This window comes from Capricornis sumatraensis, chromosome X, assembly GCF_032405125.1.
Source record: "Capricornis sumatraensis isolate serow.1 chromosome X, serow.2, whole genome shotgun sequence".
NCBI lineage: Eukaryota > Metazoa > Chordata > Mammalia > Artiodactyla > Bovidae > Capricornis > Capricornis sumatraensis.
Window position 1 is genome coordinate 55,888,697 of NC_091092.1, and position 22,772 is coordinate 55,911,468.

The 22,772-nt window shown below is 42.7% G+C and overlaps 1 protein-coding gene across 1 annotated transcript in view; it reads left to right on the plus strand.

Annotated features, from left to right (window-relative positions):
* AFF2 (ALF transcription elongation factor 2) overlaps window positions 1-22,772 on the plus strand; it is a 387,822-nt gene that overhangs the window by 332,710 nt on the left and 32,340 nt on the right. Inside the window, exons 11-12 of the mRNA XM_068963139.1 lie at window positions 18,456-18,615; window positions 20,423-21,430. Coding sequence (XP_068819240.1) covers window positions 18,456-18,615; window positions 20,423-21,430 — 1,168 coding nt within the window. The remainder of the gene's footprint in view (window positions 1-18,455; window positions 18,616-20,422; window positions 21,431-22,772) is intronic.

Here is a 22,772-nt window from a genome sequence, read left to right on the forward strand (position 1 = left end):
GTGGAGTGTGAGCTGGAGAGAAGGATAATCTAGATTTGTTTTCTGCTGTACAGCAGAACTACTGCTTTGTTACTACATTATTTTCTGGGTGTTATCTTTACAGCAGGTAAGACCTCAGTGAAATGAGACAATGCCAAGTCATTGGATAATTAAAGTTAGTTATAAAAAAAAATAAAAAAAAATAAAGTTAGTTATAGCACCGAGAAGCTACTGCAGGGCTGGAATATTCAGGTGGGTGTGTGAAGTCACTCAGAAGCTCAGGGTAGCAGTGCAGGCTCCATTGTCCTCAGGGGAGCCAACTTAACTGATGCCTGCTGGCCTATATCCCTGAGGTACAGAAGAGACCATAGGTAAAAGTCATTTTCCCTTTGCATTCTGAGAGCAGGAAACAAGTCTCTGTGTTATAAGGTTCTCTGCTTTCAGATGACCCATCTGAAGATGACACATAGAGCAGATCTTAACACACACACACTGTAATTCTGTGAGCTGATGGAGTGATGGAAGTGTTAACTAACCCTAGTGTGGTCATCATTTCACAATATATGCATATACCAAATAACCATGTTGTTGTTGTTCAGTCATTCAGTCGTGTCCAACTCTGCAATCCCATGGACTGCAGCACACCAGGATTCCCTGTCCTTTATCATCTCCCAGAGTTTGCTCAGACTTGTGTGCATTGAGTCGGTGAGACCATCCAACCATCTCATCCTCTGTTACACACCTCTGTTACATCCATCTCACCATGTTATACACCTCAAACTTCCACGATATTATGTCATTTATATCTCAATAAAGCTGAAAAAAACACAAAGACACAAGACATTAGAAAGACAAAGGTGAGAACCCAGAGGAAGGGCAAAAGAAAGAGGAAAAAAATCTCCTGTCCTAAACATAAATAAACCGTATCCCCCATGCATCTGAGACGGTTGGTTTGTCAAAGCTCTTTCATGAGAAAAGCTGGGTCTTTGTTTCCCTCTGCCCATGTCATACAGCTCTGTGTCTTCTCTTGTTATTGGATAATTGCCATAGCTTAACTCAACTCATTTTTCTATCACTGAAGACAAGGGTGTGTTGAAGTTACTGCATGGTGGAGGGGATGGTGGGAAGGAAGGGAGCAGGCAAAATCTGTTGCTTTTGCAAAATTGTCATGGAAAGGATAGCCAGAACATAAATGATACTGTTTTGGCTTCAAAAGGGTAAGCAGGTGTCTTCGAAGTCCCAAATGAGCTGTGTACAAGCTTGTACAAACAAGTGCAGAATCAGGCCTGTTTGTTATTCACACAAACAGAGTTGAAACCATCTGAATTCTACAGTTCCCAGAATTCAGATGGTGCACAATGGTCCATAATGAGCAGCACCTGTGCTTACCTCAATTACCAGACAGTTCTGAACAACGGCAGAAAGGGCTTACTAGATTTTTTTTTCAATAATAGATTTAGTTATGTCTTTCATAATTGGATTCAAAAGCTCAAAATTTCATTTTGCAACTTGTTCATAAAATGTGTATGAAAAAGTCTGGCATTTATTCAAAAGAAATAGTCTATGAAGGAAAAATTGCAAAACAGCCAACCGCTGGTAACTAAAGCAGCCAGATTATAGTCCAAGCACTTGGCAAATACACCATCTTTTTATTATTTCAGTAATTGAATTTCTGTTAAAGCATGGAGCATAATTTAACATGAGGAATTTATTTATAATACAATAGCGTTTCAGTAATAAATGCATTATTATTGTCACTTTTAATGGAGTCTTATGTATTCCCTCTGAGACTGTGCGGCAGACTTGAAGAGAGCCACTGCACCAGTGTTGTTTGTAGACAATTGAATTAATTGGAGACAGGGTCATTAACTCGACCTGAATACCTCTGATTGCTTCTGTAAATAAGGTTAGAGAGCAAATGGCTAATCTTCATTGTCATTATAGATTCCTCTTACATTTTCACACTGCCTTGTATATTAAGATCATTTTGCTAAGCAGCTTTTCAGACTCTCCTCATATTTACAGTATTGTCTTGTGTGGCACATAACCATAATTGTATCAGACTTATATTACATTCTCCATATCTTTATAAAACACCATACTCGAAAGGAACCTATGTTGAATCACAACTCATAAAAACCATCAGACCAATAAATGAATAAACTACAGTGTATAAACCATCATATTAAAGGAAAGTAAAATCATGGAGCAAAAGTGGCTTTGGTCTCCTCTTGCAGATCCGTGTACAATTTGGAAACACAATTAACACAGGCTGGGCTTCCAAAGATGTAACCTCTAAAGCAAAAGCGCAGCAAGAGAAGCAGTGATTAACATCTCTTCATGTTGCAGTTGATGCCATGCCCTTACTTGCCCTTCTCAAACGACATTCATAATATGCAAATTGTAGGAGGTTGGGTTCTTTCTCCCTGCTCATTCTAGGTTGGAGTCAACTAAGAACTATTTGAAATAGAAATGTTAAAAAACCTTTAAATTTTGAGTTGTTCTTTTGCATAGTATTCTCCTGTTATAGGGCTTCCCAGGTGGCGCTACTGGTAAAGAACCCGCCTGCCAATGCAGGAGACTTAAGAGATGCAAGTTGGATCCCTGGGTCGGGAAGATTCCCCAGAGAAGGAAATGGCAACCCACTCCAGTATGCTTCCCTGGAGAATCCCATGGACAGAGGAGCCTGGCAGGTTATAGTCTATGGGGTCGTAAAGAGTCAGATATGATTGAAGTGACTTAGTACACCTCCTGCTATAGGCAAACGAGATATTTAGAAGGAATTGGGAAAAAAATTCTCCCATTGTGACTCAAATAATTTAAAAAAAATCCTGGAAACATTTCTGTAAGTGAACTTTGTCAGGTCCTTTTGTAATACAATTCAGAAATAAAAGACCATTAAAAATGGACAGTATTATGAATATTGAGACTTTTACAAGTAAGATGCCAGAAAGAGAGGAGGAGGAGGGGAAAGAAGAAAGAAGGAAAAAAGTAATGCTATACTTTGGTATTTTTTCTTGACAAGATTTGTTTAATTACTGAAAATAGCAAAGATGTCACCAAATCCTAGATCTGTACTGGATCATTTATACTCCTGGAAGAGTAGGTTGCTTCTACAAAAACCATAGCTCCAGCCTCAGGAATTTATCATTGTCCTATGACCAATCAGAAGCCTATCAGTTTTTCCCCCAGCTTTACTGAACTATGATGGACAAATAAAAATTGTGTGTTTAAGGTACACAATGTGATGTTTTCATATAGACATACATTGTGAAATGATTAGCACAATCAAGCTAACAAACACATCTGTCACCTCATCTGATAACCTTTTCTTGTGGTGAAAACGCTTGAGCTCTACTCTCTTGGCAAGTTGCAAGTATACAATGCAGTATCATTAACTAGAGCCACCATGATGCACATTAGGTCTCCAGAACATATTCATCATATAACTGAAGGCTTATACCTTTTGACCAATTTTTCACCTACCTTCCAGCTCCTGGAAACTACCATTCTATGCTCCATTACTATGAATTGGATTTTTTCTTTAGATTCCATATATAAGTGAGAATATGTCGTATTTTTGTTTGTGTCTGGTTTATTCATTTGGCATAACATCCTCCAGGTTTATTCATGTTGTTGCAAATGGCAAGATTTCCTACTTTTTTAAGGCTGAATAATATTCCTATCCGTTCGATAGACAGATAGATTAATTGATTGATAGATACAGGGGAGCCTGGTGTTCTACAGTCCATGGGATTGCAAAGAGTCAGACACAACGACTGAACAACAACAAAATAGATAACACATTTTCTTTAAACATTCATCTGTCAATGAACACTTCAGTTGTTTCCATATATTGGAAGCATTCCACTTTTCATGAGTTTCATGGCTAACTGGAAGAGAGTTGACATTTACCTTGAATATTTAATGAGTCATTCGACAAATAGAAAAATAGCCACCATTTCAGTTCTTTTAGACTTTTTGCCTTTATACATTCTTCTTTCTACAACTAATTTTTGCATATATGATGAGAACCTTAATAGTATTTGACTTTCATACATGTGAATATACATTTGTGCGTGCTATCAAAACATGGCTAGAACCCACATGAATATTAATGTAAACAATGAAGAACAACAATATCTTCTTTATTCGATGACTTAATGCCCAGTGTGTGCTACAGAAGTCAACATTTCTGTTCTTAGCCAATTAATAGCAGCACTATTTTTAAAATCAACATTGTGCACATCATTTGAAGAATGGCATTTCTCTCAATATTGTTTTTTAGGTGTGCATGCGAAGTTGTTTCAGTCATGTCTGACTCTTTGCATCCCTATGTACTGTAACTCACCAGGCTTCTCTGTCCATGGGATTTCCCAGGCAAGAATACTGTAGTGGGTTGCCGTTTCCTTCTCCAGGGGATCTTCCTGACCCAGGGAACCCACGTCTCCTGCATTGGTAGGCGGGTTCTTTACCACTAGTGCCATCTGAGGATCCCTTAGGCAACTATCTTAATTCATGCTGAAATTATTTTACTTGTCTTGGTATTAGCCATCTTGGATTTTAGCCAATAGATGCATCCACGCAGTCACAGGCATGTACACACATTCACACCTGGGTACACACATTCTCTATCATTCACATACCTTGAATTTAGGCATAGTTGTCTGAAATACATAGTGAAATATAATTGTAGTCAAAGGGAACATTTTTAGCATATACTTCCCCACCAAATTTTTGCCCAAGTTTCCAGCCAGCGGAGTAGTATATATAGGTCTTGTCATTATAAAGCCCAAGTAGTGCAGGTTGGTGGAAACTGCACGGGAATTTGACATCACGCTAGAGAACACATTCACTAAAAGTACACATCTCATGTGGTTTGTAAGTAAGCATATTTTTCTTGCTTTGGACATTTAAAACCCCGGCCCCCACCCCACCTTGTGATGCCTTTCTTCACTATAATTCCTAGGATGTACCCTTGTTTGGGCTTAGCTGGTAGTGACCCTGTATAATGCTGACTTGCTACTGACATGCTCTCAGGATAGGCAGATTCCCAGGTTTTCACATGACCACAAATGTAATTTGCTTAATTTCTGAATGTATTTTTAATTGTCTGTTTAATCCTTTTTATTCTAGATTCTGCCTTCTTCAGAATGGCTAAATGTCCCAAATTCCTCTGCATGACAAGTTCCTCCACATGACAAATTCTTCTTAATAACAAACCCAAACACCCTGACCTTGTTATTACTAGTCTGTCGTTATTACAGATCCTGCAAGTTCTTGGAGAAATGCCTACGTTTGTTTCCATTTCTTTCTAGGTCAGCTTTTAAGTGGCTCTGGGTTCGTTTGTCATATAGGATTGCTGTTCTTACTGGTATTGATCTAGATTCAAGTGTAAACCCTGCCATTCCACGTACAGGAATCTATGTTGAATAAGGCTGCCTATACTTAGCTATCTTATTTCTGGTGGCCATGATCAGACTTTTCCTCTTGATGTCAAAAGCATGTTAGGCTTAAGATCAAAGGAGTTCCTAGAGTATGAAGAAAGTGTGGGCCCCTCTTCTTCTCTCATTTACACTTGACCTCCTTTAATTTAGCCTTGATGAGAAGGGAGACTGTTAGCTGGAAGGCAAGATTTTCAGGCAGATAGCATTACAGGATTAAAGATCCAGTATTTCCTTTGCTGTCATTCAAAATAACAGGCATAGGAAATTCTGTTTAAAATAGCTGGGCTTTTTGACTTAGAGGGCTTCTGTAGAGAAGATTTAAGATGTCAGCTTTAAATATGACATTGATAGTCTTAGGCAAAGAATGGGAGTGAATTCTTGTAGAAACTATCTTTTTTCTCCCTGCCTGTTTATTAATGATCTTTGTGATTTATTGTAAATGCTGGGGATGATTTTCAGGCCCATTTATCATGGGAAGTGAACACCTTCTTGTTCTTAATGTGAGTATGTCATAATTAGCAATGCATGTGGGCTAGGAGATTTAGTTCTGTCTTTTGTGAAAGTCCTTCAACCTCAAATTTAATCCCAAATTGATTGAATACTTTTTCTTCCATGAGGAAATTAATTATGCCACTAGAAAAACCATCAACTAGAAAGGGAGTTAATATCATGCACAGTGTAGACCAGGCTGGTTAATGTATCAAAATGATATGACGAGGGTAGCTCACGTTTCAGACAAATCAGAATAACGGAATCATCATTTTAATTAAAAGTGGGAAAGTCTGTGTATAGATAGCACTCATTTTCAATAAGAGCCACATCATTTATTTCTTATGTTCATGCATGTACATTGCACTCTGCACCCCATGAACAGCTGTTGCTCAAGATACCAATTACATTGAAACTCTCTATCCAAATGGCACAGTGGTAAACAATCCACTTGCCAAGCAGGAAATGAGGGTTCAATCCCTGGGTCGGGAAGATCCCCTGGAAAAGGGCATGACACCCCACTCCAGTATTCTTGCCTGGAGAATCCCATGGACAGAGGTGCCTGGAGGGCTACAGTCCATGGGGTCACAAAGAGTCAGACATGACCGAGTGACCGAGCATGCACACATGTCCATCCAAATATGTTATATTTTATCAGTGGAAGTGAAGCTGAAGGAAAGGTTGGGCCAACAGCCATCTAACCAATTGGAAGGTTACAAATCCATCATTGGGCAACCTATTTGCTTATGTTCATCAAATTAATTCTGACTCAGGATGTTTTGATGTTGGGTGGGCTGGCCCAAGTATGACTTCTTTTGAGAGTCAGCTGTCCATAGACATTTCATAATTAAGCGTTGTTCTTTACCAGGTGACCTTGTTTGTGCTGATTTTCTGTTCATTGTGAGGCCATTCAGAGTGTTTTTTCATAGCAAGCAGAGTATATACAAGTTACCATGCCAGTCAGCCTATGGATACACAGAGTGATGGTATAGTCTTGCCCCAGCCATCAAGGCATGTGCAATTTTAGGTTAGCAGGCAAAATGTTAGCACAGTGTCATAATTCGAGAATAATTAAGCGATAAACTGTGATGAAGTTAGTGAAAAGAAATCAGAACAGGGAAGTATCTGGGAGAATTAAAGTCATAGAGAAGATCCATGGTATTTGAATATGAGCTGAAAAGATGATTTAAGAAAACAAAAGAGAAAGAAAAAGTGTCATTCTAGACAGAATAGACAGGGTAAACAAAGGCATGGGAAATAAAGAGAGAGAAATAAAGACTTGTCCTAAAGTAGAGGGGTAATGGAAAAAGAGCTCTGAAAATCCTATAGGAAAAAAAAAAAACTGCATCTCCTCACCCGGAGGTCATGGCGAATTCTGAAACCAAGAGATCTCAAGCTGTATATTGTCACTGGGACCAAGTGCAAAATAAATAAAAGCTTTTAGTCTAACATGGAGTGAAAAGTACGGCAAGAACATCTGATTTGCAACAGGGAGCAGGCAGGACAAGGGCTGTCGGTGGCAATTGGGACAAAGAGCTACAAAACCTGATTGCTGGGCCTATAGAAGTTTCTAGGTGTGAGGAAATGGCTCCGTCGTGTGTTCACCACACCTTGAAGAAGTGTCCTGGTGGAGAACAGTCGGTGAACTGTTTCCTCATGTGGAACCTGCAGCCTGGTCTCACCCAGAGCAGCTTCTGCCCCTCACGGCTCTGGACTACATTCCTGCCTCTTCTTCACACTAGGGTTTGACACCGCAATTTTCCAAGCTGCAATTTTTGCCTTTCACTTAGGTACTGCAGTGCTCATGTGTATATTTCAGACATAAGAATGAAGGCACATTCAGTAACGAAACTGTAGAAGTTTTATTTTTAAAATTGTATATATGACTTGGAATGCCATTCATCAAATGCCCTATCATCCCATATACAGGAATTTTTTCTTTTAGGAATAACTTTTGTTATTTATTTATTTATTTTGGCTGTGCTGGGTCTTTGTTGCTGTGCAGGCTTTTTCTAGTTTCGTCAAGTTGGGGCTACTTTCTAGTTGCAGGGTGCAGGCTTCTTATTGTGGTGGCTTATCTTGGTGCAGAGTTCGGGTTTCAGTAGTTGTGGCTCCTGGGCTCTAGAGCACAGGCTCAGTAGTTGTGACACATGGGCTTAGCTGCGCTATAGCATGTGGGATCTTCCTGGACCAGGGATCAAATCTATGTCCCCTGCTTTGGCAGGTGGATTCTTAACCACTGGACCATGAGGAAAGCTCTACTTTTATAATTTAAAATACTTTCATTGAAAAGCATACCCAGCAATATTCATAGAATATTATGAATCTGCCTGCAATGTAGGAGACCTGGGTTCAACCCATGGGTTGAGAAGATCCCCTGGAGGAGGAAATGGCAACCCACTCCAGTATTCTTGCCTGGAGAATCCCATGGACAGAGGGGCCTAGCAGGCTACAGTCCATGGGGTTGCAAAGAGTTGGATATGACTGAGCTACTAACACTTCACTTCACTTCATTTTGTTATTGGAAGAAACATAAGAAACTGACAATAGTGGAGAACATTGGGAAATTGTATAACATGACAGTAGAGGGGCAGAAGATGTACTTTCCATTGTATCCCTTACTGTAGCTTTTGAATTCAGTACCATGTTTATTACCTATTTAAAGACAAATACAAGTTTTGAATAAACACAAGGATGTAAAGCATAAAAGACACTTACATTTCCCCTATTTAATCTTTACAAACTACTACTCTGTGTGGAAATAGTTATCATCTGTAAACTGGAAACATTTTCCTCTAGCCTCAGTGAGTTTTGACATTTGAAGGAGTCAAATGCAACAAGGTTTTCTTAGCCTACAGGGTGGATGGCCTTCAGTGTTTTGAACACTGAATTCTTGTAGTGCATCTATTAGGTCACTTAAAGAAAGCATTTGGGATTAATTCTGCATTCTGGTTGCCTTTTGGTATGATTACAGGGTGGATTTTGTACTGGTTCCTGTATTCTTTTCCATTCCTCAAGCTAGACTGGCAGTTTAAGAAAGAGTCCCAGTAGCTTGAGGAAATCACCACCCCCCTCACTCAGAGCCCAGCCTCATGACTTTGCCTAAAAGGTCCTGGAGCATTATGGGTAAAGTAGGAGGATACCTATTCCATCTCTCCCCCCATCCCTGTCCAGTGTTCTTGTAGCAATCAAATGAGGTCATAGGAGTGAAAATACTGGAATATTATCAAGTGCTCTGCAATTAAAAAGTATTTGGTCTGGTTGATCCAATGATGATGATTGCTTATTGGGATCATAGGCAGTAGGTGCACCCAGGGACAGTTTTCCCAGAGGTGTATGGAGAAGACCTCTTTATGGCTATATTCTAGGGGGTCTTAAGCATACTAAACACCATGCAGAGTTTGTGTGTGGTTGATGAAGCCTCTGGCCTTAAAAGCTTACCCTCCAATCAAGTGTCTCTGATATATCAGGTAACAGATGTGAAGGGGAGCAGACAATACTGATAGGTAACAGATGTGAAGGGGAGCAGACAATACTGATAAGGTGATTGGCATTAAGAGACATCAAAGAAGAAATGCAGTCCAGGGGTACTGGAAGAGGGATGCCTGCTTTCCCAGTTGTGAGGCAGCTATGAGTATTTGGGCAACAGAAAAAAAAAAAAAAAACTCAGGCAAGGAAAAGGCAGCTCCGAGCCTCTCAGCAGCCTGCTTTGTACTCCTCTAGGAACTCAGACAGTACTCTTGCCTGGAAAATCCCATGGGCGGAGGAGCCTGGTAGGCTGCAGTCCATGGGGTCGCTAAGAGTTGTACATGACTGAGTGACTTCACTTTCACTTTTCACTTTCATGCATTGGAGAAGGAAATGGCAACCCACTCCAGTGTTCTTGCCTGGAGAATCCCAGGGCTGCCATCTATGGGGTCGCACAGAGTAGGACACGACTGAAGCGACTTAGCAGCAGCAGCAGCAGCAGGGACTCAGACTGCCCATAGCTGGGGCTCTGATGGGAGTTGGGCTCCATCTCCAGACCACTCCTCTAGACACAATGGAGAGATTCCTACAGAGAAGCAGCTTCTGGGTTTAAGTCCCCCAGTCATAATAGTTCCCTGCTCCACCTAGGATTTGTGACTGAGGGAGTTCTAATGGGAAGGCTTTGACTTTGTTATGGATTCCTGACTTCTAACCATCCCTGGGCTTCTTATGAAGGCGAGCTGCCAACCTTTCATTCTCTGCTTTGCTGGAGACAGGGTCGTGGGAGTCCAAGTTCCATCCACTTGCTTACCTTCATTCTCTTTCTTGCCCCCATTTTAAAATATAGACTTTAAAGGCAAAAAATACTTGTCTGTATTGATTTTTTCCCCATCTGCTTGCTGTTTGTTGAAACAGCTCTGACCAATAACAAAGAAGTCAGGATGACTTTTAATTATTTCTAGAAAAATTTGAGTACTGCTTTATTTTCCCTGTGTTCTTAAGACATTGGAAAAGATCCTGATACTGAGAAAGACTGAGGGCAAGAGGAGAAGGGGATGACAGAAGATGAGATGGTTGGATGGCATCACTGACTCAGTGGACATGAGTTTGAGCAAACTCTGGGAGATATCCTGAAGGACAGAGGAGCCTGGTGTGCTGTAGTCCATGGGGTCGCGAAGAGTTGGACATGGCTTAGCAACTGAATAGACAAAAAAATAAGACATAAATGGCTAATTAGCCAGCACTGGCCAGCCTTGCTGGAAACACACTGGCCCCCTCCATAGTGCCATACCATTTCATACTGCAGTGAGGTGGGGATCCAGACACCTTGGCTTTTCCCATTCCTTTGAAAGTATCCTTAAAATTATTTTTCAGCTTGATATTGTTGGTACTAAGTCTCAGTATTTTCAGCCATAAGATGAAGTAGTAAGAGCATTGGACTCAGGGGGGACTGTTGTGAGGACTGAAAGAGAAGATGCAGGAAAGGCGCTGAACCTGCTTCCTGGTGCATCGTGCATGCTCCGTCTCTATTCGGTTTAGTTCAGTTCAGTCACTCAGTCATGTGTGACTCTTTGCTACCCCATGGACTGCAGCACGCCAGGCTTCTCTGTCCATCACCAACTCCCAGAGCTTGCTCAAACTCATGTCCATTGAGTCGGTGATGCCATCGAACCATCTCATCCTCTGTTGTACCCTTATCCTCCTGCCTTCAATTCTTTCCCAGCATCAGGATCTTTTCAAATGAGTCAGCTCTTTGCAGCAGGTGGCCAAAGTATTGGAGTTTCAGCTTCAGCATCAGACCTTCCAACGAACATTCAGGACTGATTTCCTTTAGGATTGACATGTTGGATCTCCTTGCAGTCCAAGGGACTCTCAAGAATCTTCTCCAACACCACAGTTCAAAAGCATCTTTTCTTCAGTGCTCAGCTTTCTTTATGGTTCAACTCTCACATCCATACATGACTACTGGAAAAACCATAGCCTTGACTAGACGGACCTTTGTCGGCAAAGTAATGTCTGCTTTTTATCATGTGGCCTAGGTTTGTCATAGCTTTTCTTCCAAGGAGCAAGTGTCTCTTAATTTCATGGCTGCAGCCACCATCTGCAGTGATTTTGGAGCCCAAGAAAATAAACTCTGTCACTGTTTCCATTGTTTCCCTATCTATTTGCCATGAAGTGATGGGACCAGATGCCATGATCTTCATTTTTTGAATGTTGAGTTTTAAGCCAACTTTTTCACTCTCCTCTTTGACTTTCATCAAAAGGCTCTTTGTTCTTCTTTGCTTTCTGCCATAAGGGTGGTGTCATCTATGTATCTGAGGTTATTTATATTTCTCCCAGAAATCTTGATTCCGGCTTGTGCTTCATCCAGCCCAGTATTTTGCTTGATGTACTCTGCATATAAGTTAAATAAGCAGGGTGACAGTATACAGCCTTGATGTACTCCTTTTCCAATTTGCAACCAGTCTGTTGTTCCATGCCCAATTCTAATTGTTGCTTCTTGACCTGCATACAGATTTCTCAGGAGCCAGGTAAGGTGATCTGGTATTACCATCTCTTGAAGAATTTTCCACAGTTTGTTGTGATTCACAGAGTCAAAGGCTTTGGTGTAGTCAATAAAGCAGAAATAGACGTTTTTTTTTTTTTTTTTTTCTTCTAGAACTCTCTTGCTTTTTCTGTGATCCAACAGATGTTGGCAATTTGATCTCGAGTTCCTCTACCTTTTCTAAATCCATCTTGAACATCTGGAAATTCTTGGTTCATGTACTGTTGAAGCCTTGGTTGGAGAATTTTGAACATTACTAGCGTGTAAGATGAGTACAACTGAACATTCTTTGACATTGCCTTTCTTTGGGATTGGAATGAAAACTGACCTTTTCCAGTCCTGTGGCCACAGCTGAGTTTTCCAAGTTTGTTGGCATATTGAGTGCAGCACTTTCACAGCATCATCTTTTAGGATTTTAAATAGCTCAGCTGGAATGCCATCACCTCCATCTCTATTAGCCATTATGAATCATGCTCAGGGCCCCAGCCATGACCATGGATGTACTCTAATATCACCTCAACACTTGGCGGGGACAGTGGCAATCCCTGGTGATCCTTGGAACACATTTGGAGGAAAAAATTATGCACTTGGTCAAGTACAGGTACAGGCAGGTAGTCTCAGGAAAATTATAAGCTGAAGTCAGTGCTTATCAGAAGGAATCTGATAAAACCTGTTCAGGAATAATTGACCAAAGAGCTTCAACTTGATCAGGTTAGATGCAAAGTGATATAAGGCAGTCGACTTTCTTTGTTGCTAAAGAAGGGCAGAATAATTATGGGGGGAAAAATCCACAGTTGATCTCAAAACTGTGTTTTAGCCATTAGTTTCCAGTCCAGATCACCAACTTATTTTTTGCCAGCAGTTTATATCTGAATAGCCTCTGTACCCTTGGTCCTCTCAGTGTGGTTCACTGACCAGGGCCATCTTTAGCACCTGGGAATATGTTAGAAATGCAGAACTCAGGACCCATTCCAGGCCCTGTAACTAAAATCTGCATGTGCAGATCTCCAGGTGATTCTAATGCACATTAAAGTTTGAGAAGTACTTTTTAATAGAGTTCTCTCACCTAAATTTCCTAGCTTGGTCCTCTTATAAGCCTCTGAGCCACCAGGGAAGTCCATGTGATAATATTACCCCATTTTACAGATGAGGAAACTGAGATGCTTGTGTTAAGTGCTTAGTCTGCTGCTGCTGCTGCTAAGTCACTTCAGTCGTGTCCTGGTTTCGTCTGTCTTATGTATTATGCTTCTGCCTAGCTCCCCACCTGGTGGCTCAGCTGGTAAAGAATCCGCCTGCAATGCAGGAGACCCAGGTTCGATCCCTGGGTTGGGAAGATCCCCTGGAGAAGGGATAGGCAACCCACTCCAGTATTCTGGCCTGGAGAATTCCATGGACTGTATAGTCCATTGGGTAGCAAAGAGTTGGACAGAACTGAGCAACTTTCACTTCACTTCACTTCAAAGTTTCTATTGGACAACAGAGCTAAATGGATTTTCTGGGGTGGGGTGGGTGGGGTAGATTTCAAAGCTACTGACTCAGACCAAAATAGATTCCTCCCATCCTCTGACTGGACCAGGCTCAGGGCTCAAAGTGTCTACCCCTAGTGGCCTACTATGGTAAATCTGATCGATTGTTTCCATTTTTGGACCCAGAGTTCAGAGGAAAAGGATCAAGAGAGGAAAGATCAGGTATAAATGTTGATTCCTTTGCCCCAGGGCCAAACCTTTACAACTTAATGATGGAATCAAGTAAAGAAGCATTTCAAATTATCTGGTAGATAGACATTTGATCTCCATAAAACCGGAAAAGGCTCATATTGATGAAATTTTTACAAGTCTCAACTAAAGACAAGGGTTTAATACAAGAGTCCCTCATCAAGCATCTCATGCTATGTCTCTTTGGCAATTTCAGGGTCTTGTAAAATATGCTTCCAAGATCCATCCCCTGTGGACTTGCTTGTCGAATCCTTCCCATATATGTTTCCTCTTAGAAAGTCATTACCCCTTCTGGAACCTTTCCTTTCTGATGCCCATACAGCTTGATTGAGCAGAATGGCCAATTCATCATCCCTGTTTATCTCCTGAGAGAGGAATTTACAGTTAAATTAAGAATCAAGTCAGATAGCACTGATGCAGATGTTTGGTTTTCTGTAGGGTGTTAATCTGAATTAGTGAAAAGTCTGATTTATGAAATAGCCCTACAGAAAGGCAGCTTTAATCTTCTGTGGTTCATATAAGAGCCGTGTTGCCAAGAGTAAGTCATTTCACACCTGCCTTAATGAGCAGACTGGGCAAAGGTCTCCTCACAATTTTCTCTGAGGTCCGAACAGTCTCCCCTAAAATCCCCTACACATTTTTGTTTCATGAGGATCATAATCTTTGAGTTGGAAGACACTTTAAAGATCACTGAACTCCATTGTAGATCAATAATAGGAATCTTAATTGCCAGCTATCTGTTCACCTAAAGGTATCAAGCTCACAGGCCTACAAAGCAATGGCTTCTTCCTGTGGCCAACTGTAGATTTTTTAAGCCTTTTCTGATGTTGAGGTGAGATCTTTCCTGGCTAGATCTCAAACTCATTGATCCTAGTTTTACCTTGGAAGGCCTTCAGAGCTAGCCCACTCCCTTACCGGACAGACCTTCCAGTTTTTAAAGACTGTTGTCACATGATCCACCTTCCTCCCTGCCCCAGAAACTTCTCCAGGCAAAGAAGTCCCTGTTCCTTCATATGGCTTCTGGACTATCTTATAGTATCACATATTGAGCCTTTTATTGTAGAAGAGGCTTGGTAGTGTAAGCTTAAAGAGACTGACATCTGTTCCCCCGGTGCTCTCAAGCCTTCCACACCAGGGTCAATGCTGTCTGGAGGAGGCATCTTAAAAGCCTCCCAAACTTCTCCCCCAGTGGCCTGCTCTTTGATCCCCTTCCCTCACCCTGGATTTCCCTACTAGGATCATTGACTTGCTAAGCCAACTTCTTTGCCCTTAGTCTGGCCCATGACCATGAAGACCTACTGAATGGGGTTAGGATTAAAATGAGGCTATGCTACACTTGGTACAGACTGCTCACCCCAGTGAACACAATAGCAAAATCTGATCTTTGAAAAGGTTGAACAGTTCAGTTTGAAGTTGTCCACATTTGTCCTTTGAGCAGTTTTATTACATGCAGGGTGAAGTCACAGAATACACTTTTAGTATTTACAGACTATAGAGTAGATAGTTTAATATATTAAATGCTAATGATTTTTAATATCATCTATTATCTTTGCTGTAACCACTAGCATTCTTTTAAAAGCAGTTTATTAAAATACAATAGTAAATGGTGTATGGGAAATGATTCTACTGCCGTTTGATAAATGAAGAATATGGAAATTGCACATTCATCCTTCATCTTCTCAGCAGAATCAAGAGTTGTGTTTCCTAGTGTTGCTCATAGCCAGTTTAATATACATTTGAAAAATCAATTAGTGACACATGAAAGTAAATATAGCAAAAGTGGGAATTTAACTAACTGAACAGCTAACGGGCTTCAGGGAAGAACTGAAAGTGAAATACAGTGATGATTTGCTAACGTGAAAGCTCCACAGTGGATTCTAGACAAGAATGTGGCCCTCAGTCAATCCTGATATTGACGTTTGTCCTGCTTGTGAAGACAATGTTTTGGTTTTGTACTCACTTTTTGGCCCTCGGAGGGGCCCCAGCTAGGTGCAAGGTGGGCCCACAGGAAGTAAGGGTCAGACTCAGAGGCGTGCCCTATGTCCCTTAGCAGGCTGGGTGCAGCCAGATTGTCCACCAACCACAGGAAGAGCAGATGGATAGTGAAGGCAGAGGAATGTACTGCGGAGGGCGGTTTTACTCCCATTTTAAGCAATGCCATTCCCTCCCACCAATGCTGACTCTTCCTTGTTTCCAACTGTGCAACTGCCCAGAGAAAGCAATTCTTTCTCATTAAGATGCTGAAGCCCTTAACCCCCACTTGAGTTCTCATGGTGTTCTCTCTGATTTCAAGGCCACCGTCCCTCTCACCCCCAAGTATTTACGCCCATCAGTGTGAGCATGGAAAACTCGTGTGCCTCTCCCTGTTCTTTTACACTTGTTTCCCCTGCGTGGTCACTGTTAACGTTGACTGGCCGTAGGAAGGAGGACACGGCAATACATTTACCTGTAAGAAGACTTGGGGAAAATCATTTCAGGCCTCATTTCACTGGTTCTCAGTCAAGGTTATGCTTAGGTTTCAAATCATCTTTATTTTGTATCTGCGTCTGTATATCTATATTTACTCATACAAATAGTCAATTTTTTCATATGTGATTTCTGTCCATGCCTACAATCTCTTAATCACAATTCTGAAATTCAGAAAATTTGGAGAACTGTTGTTGTCGTCAGTGACTGTGAGCCATTTGATGACAAAACCTGACCTAGACTGATATGCAGGTATTAATTTCAAGTCTTTATGACTGTGACTGTTAACTGCAGCAGTATTAATGAGTTTTATTAAAGGGTACTACCCTGAACCCACTAGGGGGTATTATAGATATGGTGTAGCTACCATATGACTTGTTTATTTAGAAATCTAAATATAAAAATTCATCTCGCTTCCAAAAGTCTTTGGATAAGGAACACTTGTATACAAACACGCACAAGCCAGAATTTAATGCATAGGTAGGAAACAAAAGTAGGAAACAGCCTTTTCATTTGAAAATCATAAATGTGGGAGTATACGTTAGATCTTAACTGTCAATCCACCAGCCAGGAGTCTCAGTATTGCCAATGCTCTATGCTGTATCTGAAACTTTACTTGGGAGGAATTGAGGCCAAGTTAGCAAGCCTCTGGATTAGTCTGACTTAAATCTGTTGCCTCAGTCTTTAGTTAGTAGTCAAAGACAAAAACAATTGATTAGATTTAGAGGGTATTTTGCTTAAATATGTATTCATTATACTGCAAAGGAATACAGGGGAAGAAGCACACTGAGTTGTATATATAGATCCCTGGCCCCACTGTCTCAAACACACACACACACACATACACACACACTTTCCCAGGGGGTGTAGGCCCCTGTTTCTTCTGCTTCCCCTAATCACTTGGTGTATTTGGCAGATGAATGTATTTGCAGATAGCATTTACTTAGCAGATAGCCTTTTAAAAGGAGCTTTGGCTATATGAAAGAGAATAGCTACTTGGGAGATGAAAGGGGCCGTCTTTGGGGGCACGAGGCACATGTAAGGAAAAGGCTCTCTGAGTTGGACGAGGCACCCATGCTGGTTTGAAAGGGATCCTCTGCCTTCCCAGGCAAGAGCTATTATGTTGAAAATGAGGCTTTGGTGAGAGGATGAAGTGGGGGCAGGTGAGGAATAATGGTCTGTGATTCCAGAGTCTTAGACACTGGAGGGCCCTTGGAGTCCCTCTCTGCCAAAACTTGCAGGTGGAGCCACAAGACAGGTGTCCTCCAGGGCCAGGACTGGGTTTTCTGGGAAAAGCCAGGCAAGGAGCTGGGAGTCTGAGAGGCAGTGAGGTTCAGATGGCCAGCCAGACAGGTAGGAGGACCAGTCCAGCACTGCAGCAAAGATGCTCTGGCCCCCAGGCCACCCCTCTCTGTGATTTAAACTTCTCTCCAAAGAGGAGCCTGAGCTGATGAGACAGGGACAGATGAGAACCCTCCCTCGACTTTAGAGCCCCATGTCAGAGCAAAAACAGAAAAACTAGCCCCCAAAGATGATGAACAAAAGGACAGAAAGGCAGTGACATACCCCAAAGTGCCAAGAGACAGCTGAGGTTGATTTGTTATGGGGCACGGAGGGCAAACGATTAGTAAGGAAGAGCATGGATTATCAATAAAGACAGAGTAGCAAATGGTGTCAATTTCCTTGTGCTTTGCTTGGTCAGCTTTACAGATTTAAAATCAGCCATTAGAGATGGTTGGTCCTGTATGATCATGCTTCCTGGTTGGAGTTGTCTGAAGAGGTTACAGAAATTCCGGTGGAGGAGGCTGTGCAGTGTGCCCTCTCATCTCCATGGTAACATAGTCAGCCCTGCTCACCTTGGGGCTGGGCACTGGGCACCTGGCTGCCAGTGTCTTTACTAAACCCTGCCCTTTGAGGGAGCTGGGAGGCTATGGTCCCAGTTTCACGCCTCTATCTAGCTGTGAGGCTGCAGCAAGAACCCCCCTCCTCTGAACCTCAGTTTTCTATGACGAAAGTGAGGATTCAACTCACCCCTACTTGCTGAGAGGGCTGCACTGCACGTATAACTAAGATCAGAGCCCCTTTACAAACCTGGGGATTTCTGAATAAGACAGCAATTGAAAATGTATCTTAACAGAAAAAGAAAGAAAGAAAAAAAAAAAAACAACCTGGGACTGTGGGTCACTCCCTGGGCCTCCTGAGCCTCGTAGTTCCCATCTGTGAAATGAAACAGCACACTCCACTCAGCCTGGCCCTCACAAATGATCAGTCTTCATGCCCACCTGGATTCTTTTCCAGCCAGTTTGGGAGTAAAAGAGGCAATGAATGGTGTCATTTTCCTTTCAGCCCACTCTTGGCACCGCCCCAACCCCCACCTGCAGCGCCCACCAGTGGGGGATCCGGCAGCTCCAGTGACTCAGAGAGCAGCTCAGAGTCTGACTCAGACACTGAAAGCAGCACCACTGACAGCGAAGCCAATGAGGCGCCACGAGTGACCACTCCAGAGGTGGGTGAGGAGCCAGGGCCCCGACCCAGCACCCCTGACATGCACACACAATAATGCGATAATAATAATATTCCAGCACAGTCGTGACTACAGCACAGTAAATACTCCAGAAAAGCACTCAGGTATTTGATAGCACTTTTTTCTTCTAACACATGTCTTTGTAAAGTTTCTAACGGAGATTTCTTGCCATGTGACTGATGTGCCATGTGACTCACTCAGTTACTCTGAGACTTGAGCTTCCCCATTACTATTATACTGGAATAGCAATCACTGAGCTCGAAACTTCCCTTTCGAGAGAACCAACGAAGCAAGTCAAGACCCACTTCTAGGTCTGGGGACACCACCCCTTCCTCTAGGTTGAAGTGATGAATTGTCACTGGGCAAGTAAGCTCTAACAAGTGTGACGGTTGGTTGAAAGGTCACAGGTTTTTTTTGTTTTTGTTTTTGTTTTTAATTTCAAAGAATATTTTTCAAATGTACTCAATGGCAGTTCATGAAAACATTTAACATAGCCCCACAAAATACCAAAATTATAATTTTGTGATCAAAGCCATGCCTTTCCCCTCCATCTTCTTTGACTGCCAGCCTCTCAGTTCTCCTGAGCCGGCACCTGCTACAGCAAGCTGATCCCTCAGTGGCTCTGGACACACTGTCAATAGTCAGAAAAGAATAACAGAAGAAGATGCCACAGCGACATTACTGCTGTTTGTAAGAGCCCACGCTTTGTGAATGTGGATCATGTGCCGGGCTCCATGAGAAGCTCGTGACTTGAATTTTCTCATTTCATGCTCATGACAACCCTATGGGGTCCTGGCTATCGTTATTCCATTTTATAGATGAAAGAATAAGGTTCTGAGAGGGTGAGAAAAAACTTTCCCAAGATCTCACAGGAAGGACTGAAACCAGGGTGTGTGCTACAAGAGCTGGAGCTCTTAACCTCGAGCTTTGCTGCCAACAGTAGCAGCTGCTCCAATGGCCTCGACCCTTACCTGCCACTGCTCTGTGCCGGTTGGAATCATGGCTACTCAAAACGTGTTGTATTCTGTCATCCTCTATTGGCTGGTGCCATAAGCCTAAGCTGATGGCTTGCAAAAAAAAAGAGCAGTTTAATAAAAAATATGATGGCTCTTTTAGTTCAACAGGCAGAATTCAGACTTGGGAATCAAGCACCCAAATTGTACACATCATTTCCATGGCTTAACAGCAGATGCTAATGTCTGCAAGCATGTCCACATAAACTGATTATTGCCCATACACCAATGAAAATGCAGTGGTTTTTTGGGAAGTCAAATCTTTTCATCCTTCAGTAAAAATACAAAAGACCTCTTCTTTTTGCAGCAAATTACAACATAGTATTGGAGGCCCTGGCACTTTGGCAGAGAAAGACTTTCCTTTTGAATTACACTTGAGGCATACTCACATTTCTTTTCAGAACCAGAGATCATTCTCTCAGCCTCCTGGTGAGAGGTTGAGTAATGAGTCCCACCAAAGGGTTTTGGGAACCGGTTTCCCTCCCTAGCTCTCTACCCACTCTCTGGAAAAACACTCTGTGAAAAATTCTTTCCTTGCTGGCCAGAGTAGGGGATAGTTTCAGAAAAAGTGTGGAACTTAGTATAGTGGAGCCACTTTGTGAAGTATTTGGCTGTCTAGGGAATGTGATAGATGAGAATTTCATGTATGTTTCTGAATGTGTGAATGGTCACTTGACAGCCAAGGCTTTTACCAGTCAACAGTCAGTGCACTGAGGGTCCTCCTGACTTCTTCCCAAAGGTGACATTCATTCTTGCCACCGTTTCTCACTCCACAGCCTGAGCCACCCTCTACCAACAAGTGGCAGTTGGACAAATGGCTTAACAAAGTGACTTCTCAAAACAAATCTTTTATTTGTGGACAAAATGAAACACCCATGGAGACGATTTCTGTGCCTCCTCCAGTCATTCAGCCAATGGAAGTCCAGGTCAAGGTGAAGGCAAACCCCAGCCAGGTCCTGCCTGAACCCAAAGAGAGGCCTCTCCTTGGTCTCATCAGGGAGAAAGCCCGTCCACGACCCACCCTGAAAACTCCAGAAACAAAGGCTCTGAAGCATAAGTTGTCCACAACTCTTGAGACAGCGTCTCAAAGGACAGTTGGGAAAAAACAGCCCAAAAGGGTCGAAAAGAACACCAGCGTTGAGGAATTTACCTGGCCCAAACCAAATATCACCAGCAGCACTCCCAAAGAAAAGGAAAGTGGGGAGCTTCCTGACCTCCCGAGAGGGCGCAGCAAAGCCATTGCCCACAAGCCGATTCCCAGGAAAGAACCAAGGGCCAGCATCCCCTTGGCTCCCGAGAAGAAGAAGTACCGAGGGCCTGGCAAGATGGTTCCAAAGTCCCGGGAATTCATTGAGACTGATTCATCTACATCTGATTCCAACACGGATCAGGAAGAGCCCCTGCAGATCAAAGTCCTGCCTCCATGCATGGCTCCAGGGGGCAACACGACCAAATCCAAGGAAGCCGGTGGGGCCAGCCTGACCCTCAGCAGCTTTCTCAGCAGTGGCAATGGCAACAACCCACCAGTCCCGAGTGAGGAGCCTACTCAGTCACCAGTCCCTGTCACACAAACCGAGGTTCTATCTCCTGTCCAAGATCAGGAGAATCTGAAAAATCTCTGGGTGAAGATTGACCTTGACCTACTGTCTCGAGTGCCTGGCCAGAACTCACTCCAGGCAGCACCAGCCAAGCTAGACCACAAGGAGACAGCCTCAAAGCCCAAGCGGCAGACGGCTGCAGTGCCTGCAGAGAAAGCCGCCCCCAAGGGCAAGCGTAAGCACAAGGTAAGCCGTCTATCCACTCTGGCCAGCCACGTGATCGGGAGCAGTGGCTGTCTGGACTACTTTGATCTTGAGTCTCCTTTTCCAGCAGGCTGGTGGCAGTGGATTGCAGTCTTTGGTGAAAGCACGGATATTAATACTTTCCCTGGGGAATGTAGTATTTGACATGACCAGGGAGGAAGTGTTAGGGATAATCAAGGTTTTATAACCAATGTCAAGAATATCCAGTATGGCACATGGGGGATTATGATGTGTAGCAACAAAGAATATGAAGTCTCCTTCCCCAGGCAGCCAGTCCGTCAGGTCAGCTATTTAAGCTGATCCTGCTTCCCGAATTCATGGGTCACTATTCTACAGTCTCCTGTCGGCAGCAGCAGGGCACCCAGGACTCATAAGGTCAAAATGCATCCTCTAGGCCTTGTTAATTTCTACATACAAACATCCCTGCCACTCACTTCCATTTTGATTACCCTGGCTCCTACTAGACACACGTTCTGTTCAGCTTGCTTGGCCCCCTGACCTGTGTGGTTGGCTTGACTCATGAAAATCTCTCCTGCAGGACATTCGGGTTGGATTCGATGTAATCAGAAGGTGAAACCCAGAATGGCCTTTTCCATTGCACATCTAACTGGGAAACTGAGTTTGTATCCAGTAGGTTCATGGCATGCATCTCTGGGTGTCACAGTAGATTTTTAGCATAACATCATCTCATGGTGATTCTTGAGTAATATTAGTTTGAATAGCTGCCTTGGGGACTCCTGCAACGATGATTTAAGTCATCGTTTGGCTTTAAAGATTCACAGGTGGTTTTATCTCTGAGCTGTGGTGCCACCTTAACTAATGAGAGCATTCCAAAATAGGGAACAAAGTCTGGGGCCCTTGCCCTATCACTGTTTCCCTGCTCTTAGTGATGACAGCAGTGCAACTAGGAGTGAAAGCATACCTTCAGAACCAATACAGGAAGGTACAAGGTGTGCCTTGCACATGGTTAATTTCTTGCATACTGTTGGTTGTACAAGTGACCTTTGTGTGTTACCCCCAACCCCCATGTTGCTTGGACAGGATTTATGCCATGTTAGAACTGCAGTGTTAGTTTCTAAATTACTCATTTGTCGGGGCATTGTTGCTGGAAGTGTCTGAAAATGATAGATTCTCTTTAATTATGGTATGAGATCTCTGTGCCACCCAATCAGAGGCTGACATCACAGCTTCACCCTCTCTGATGCCAGCTTCTTGGTTGAAGTAGGCGGGGCAAGATGTATCAGTTTTCTGTCTGATCAAAGTTGTACTTTTAAGGCCCCTACCTAATCTAGGACTTAAAGTAGAAGCACACTGTCTCCCTTGC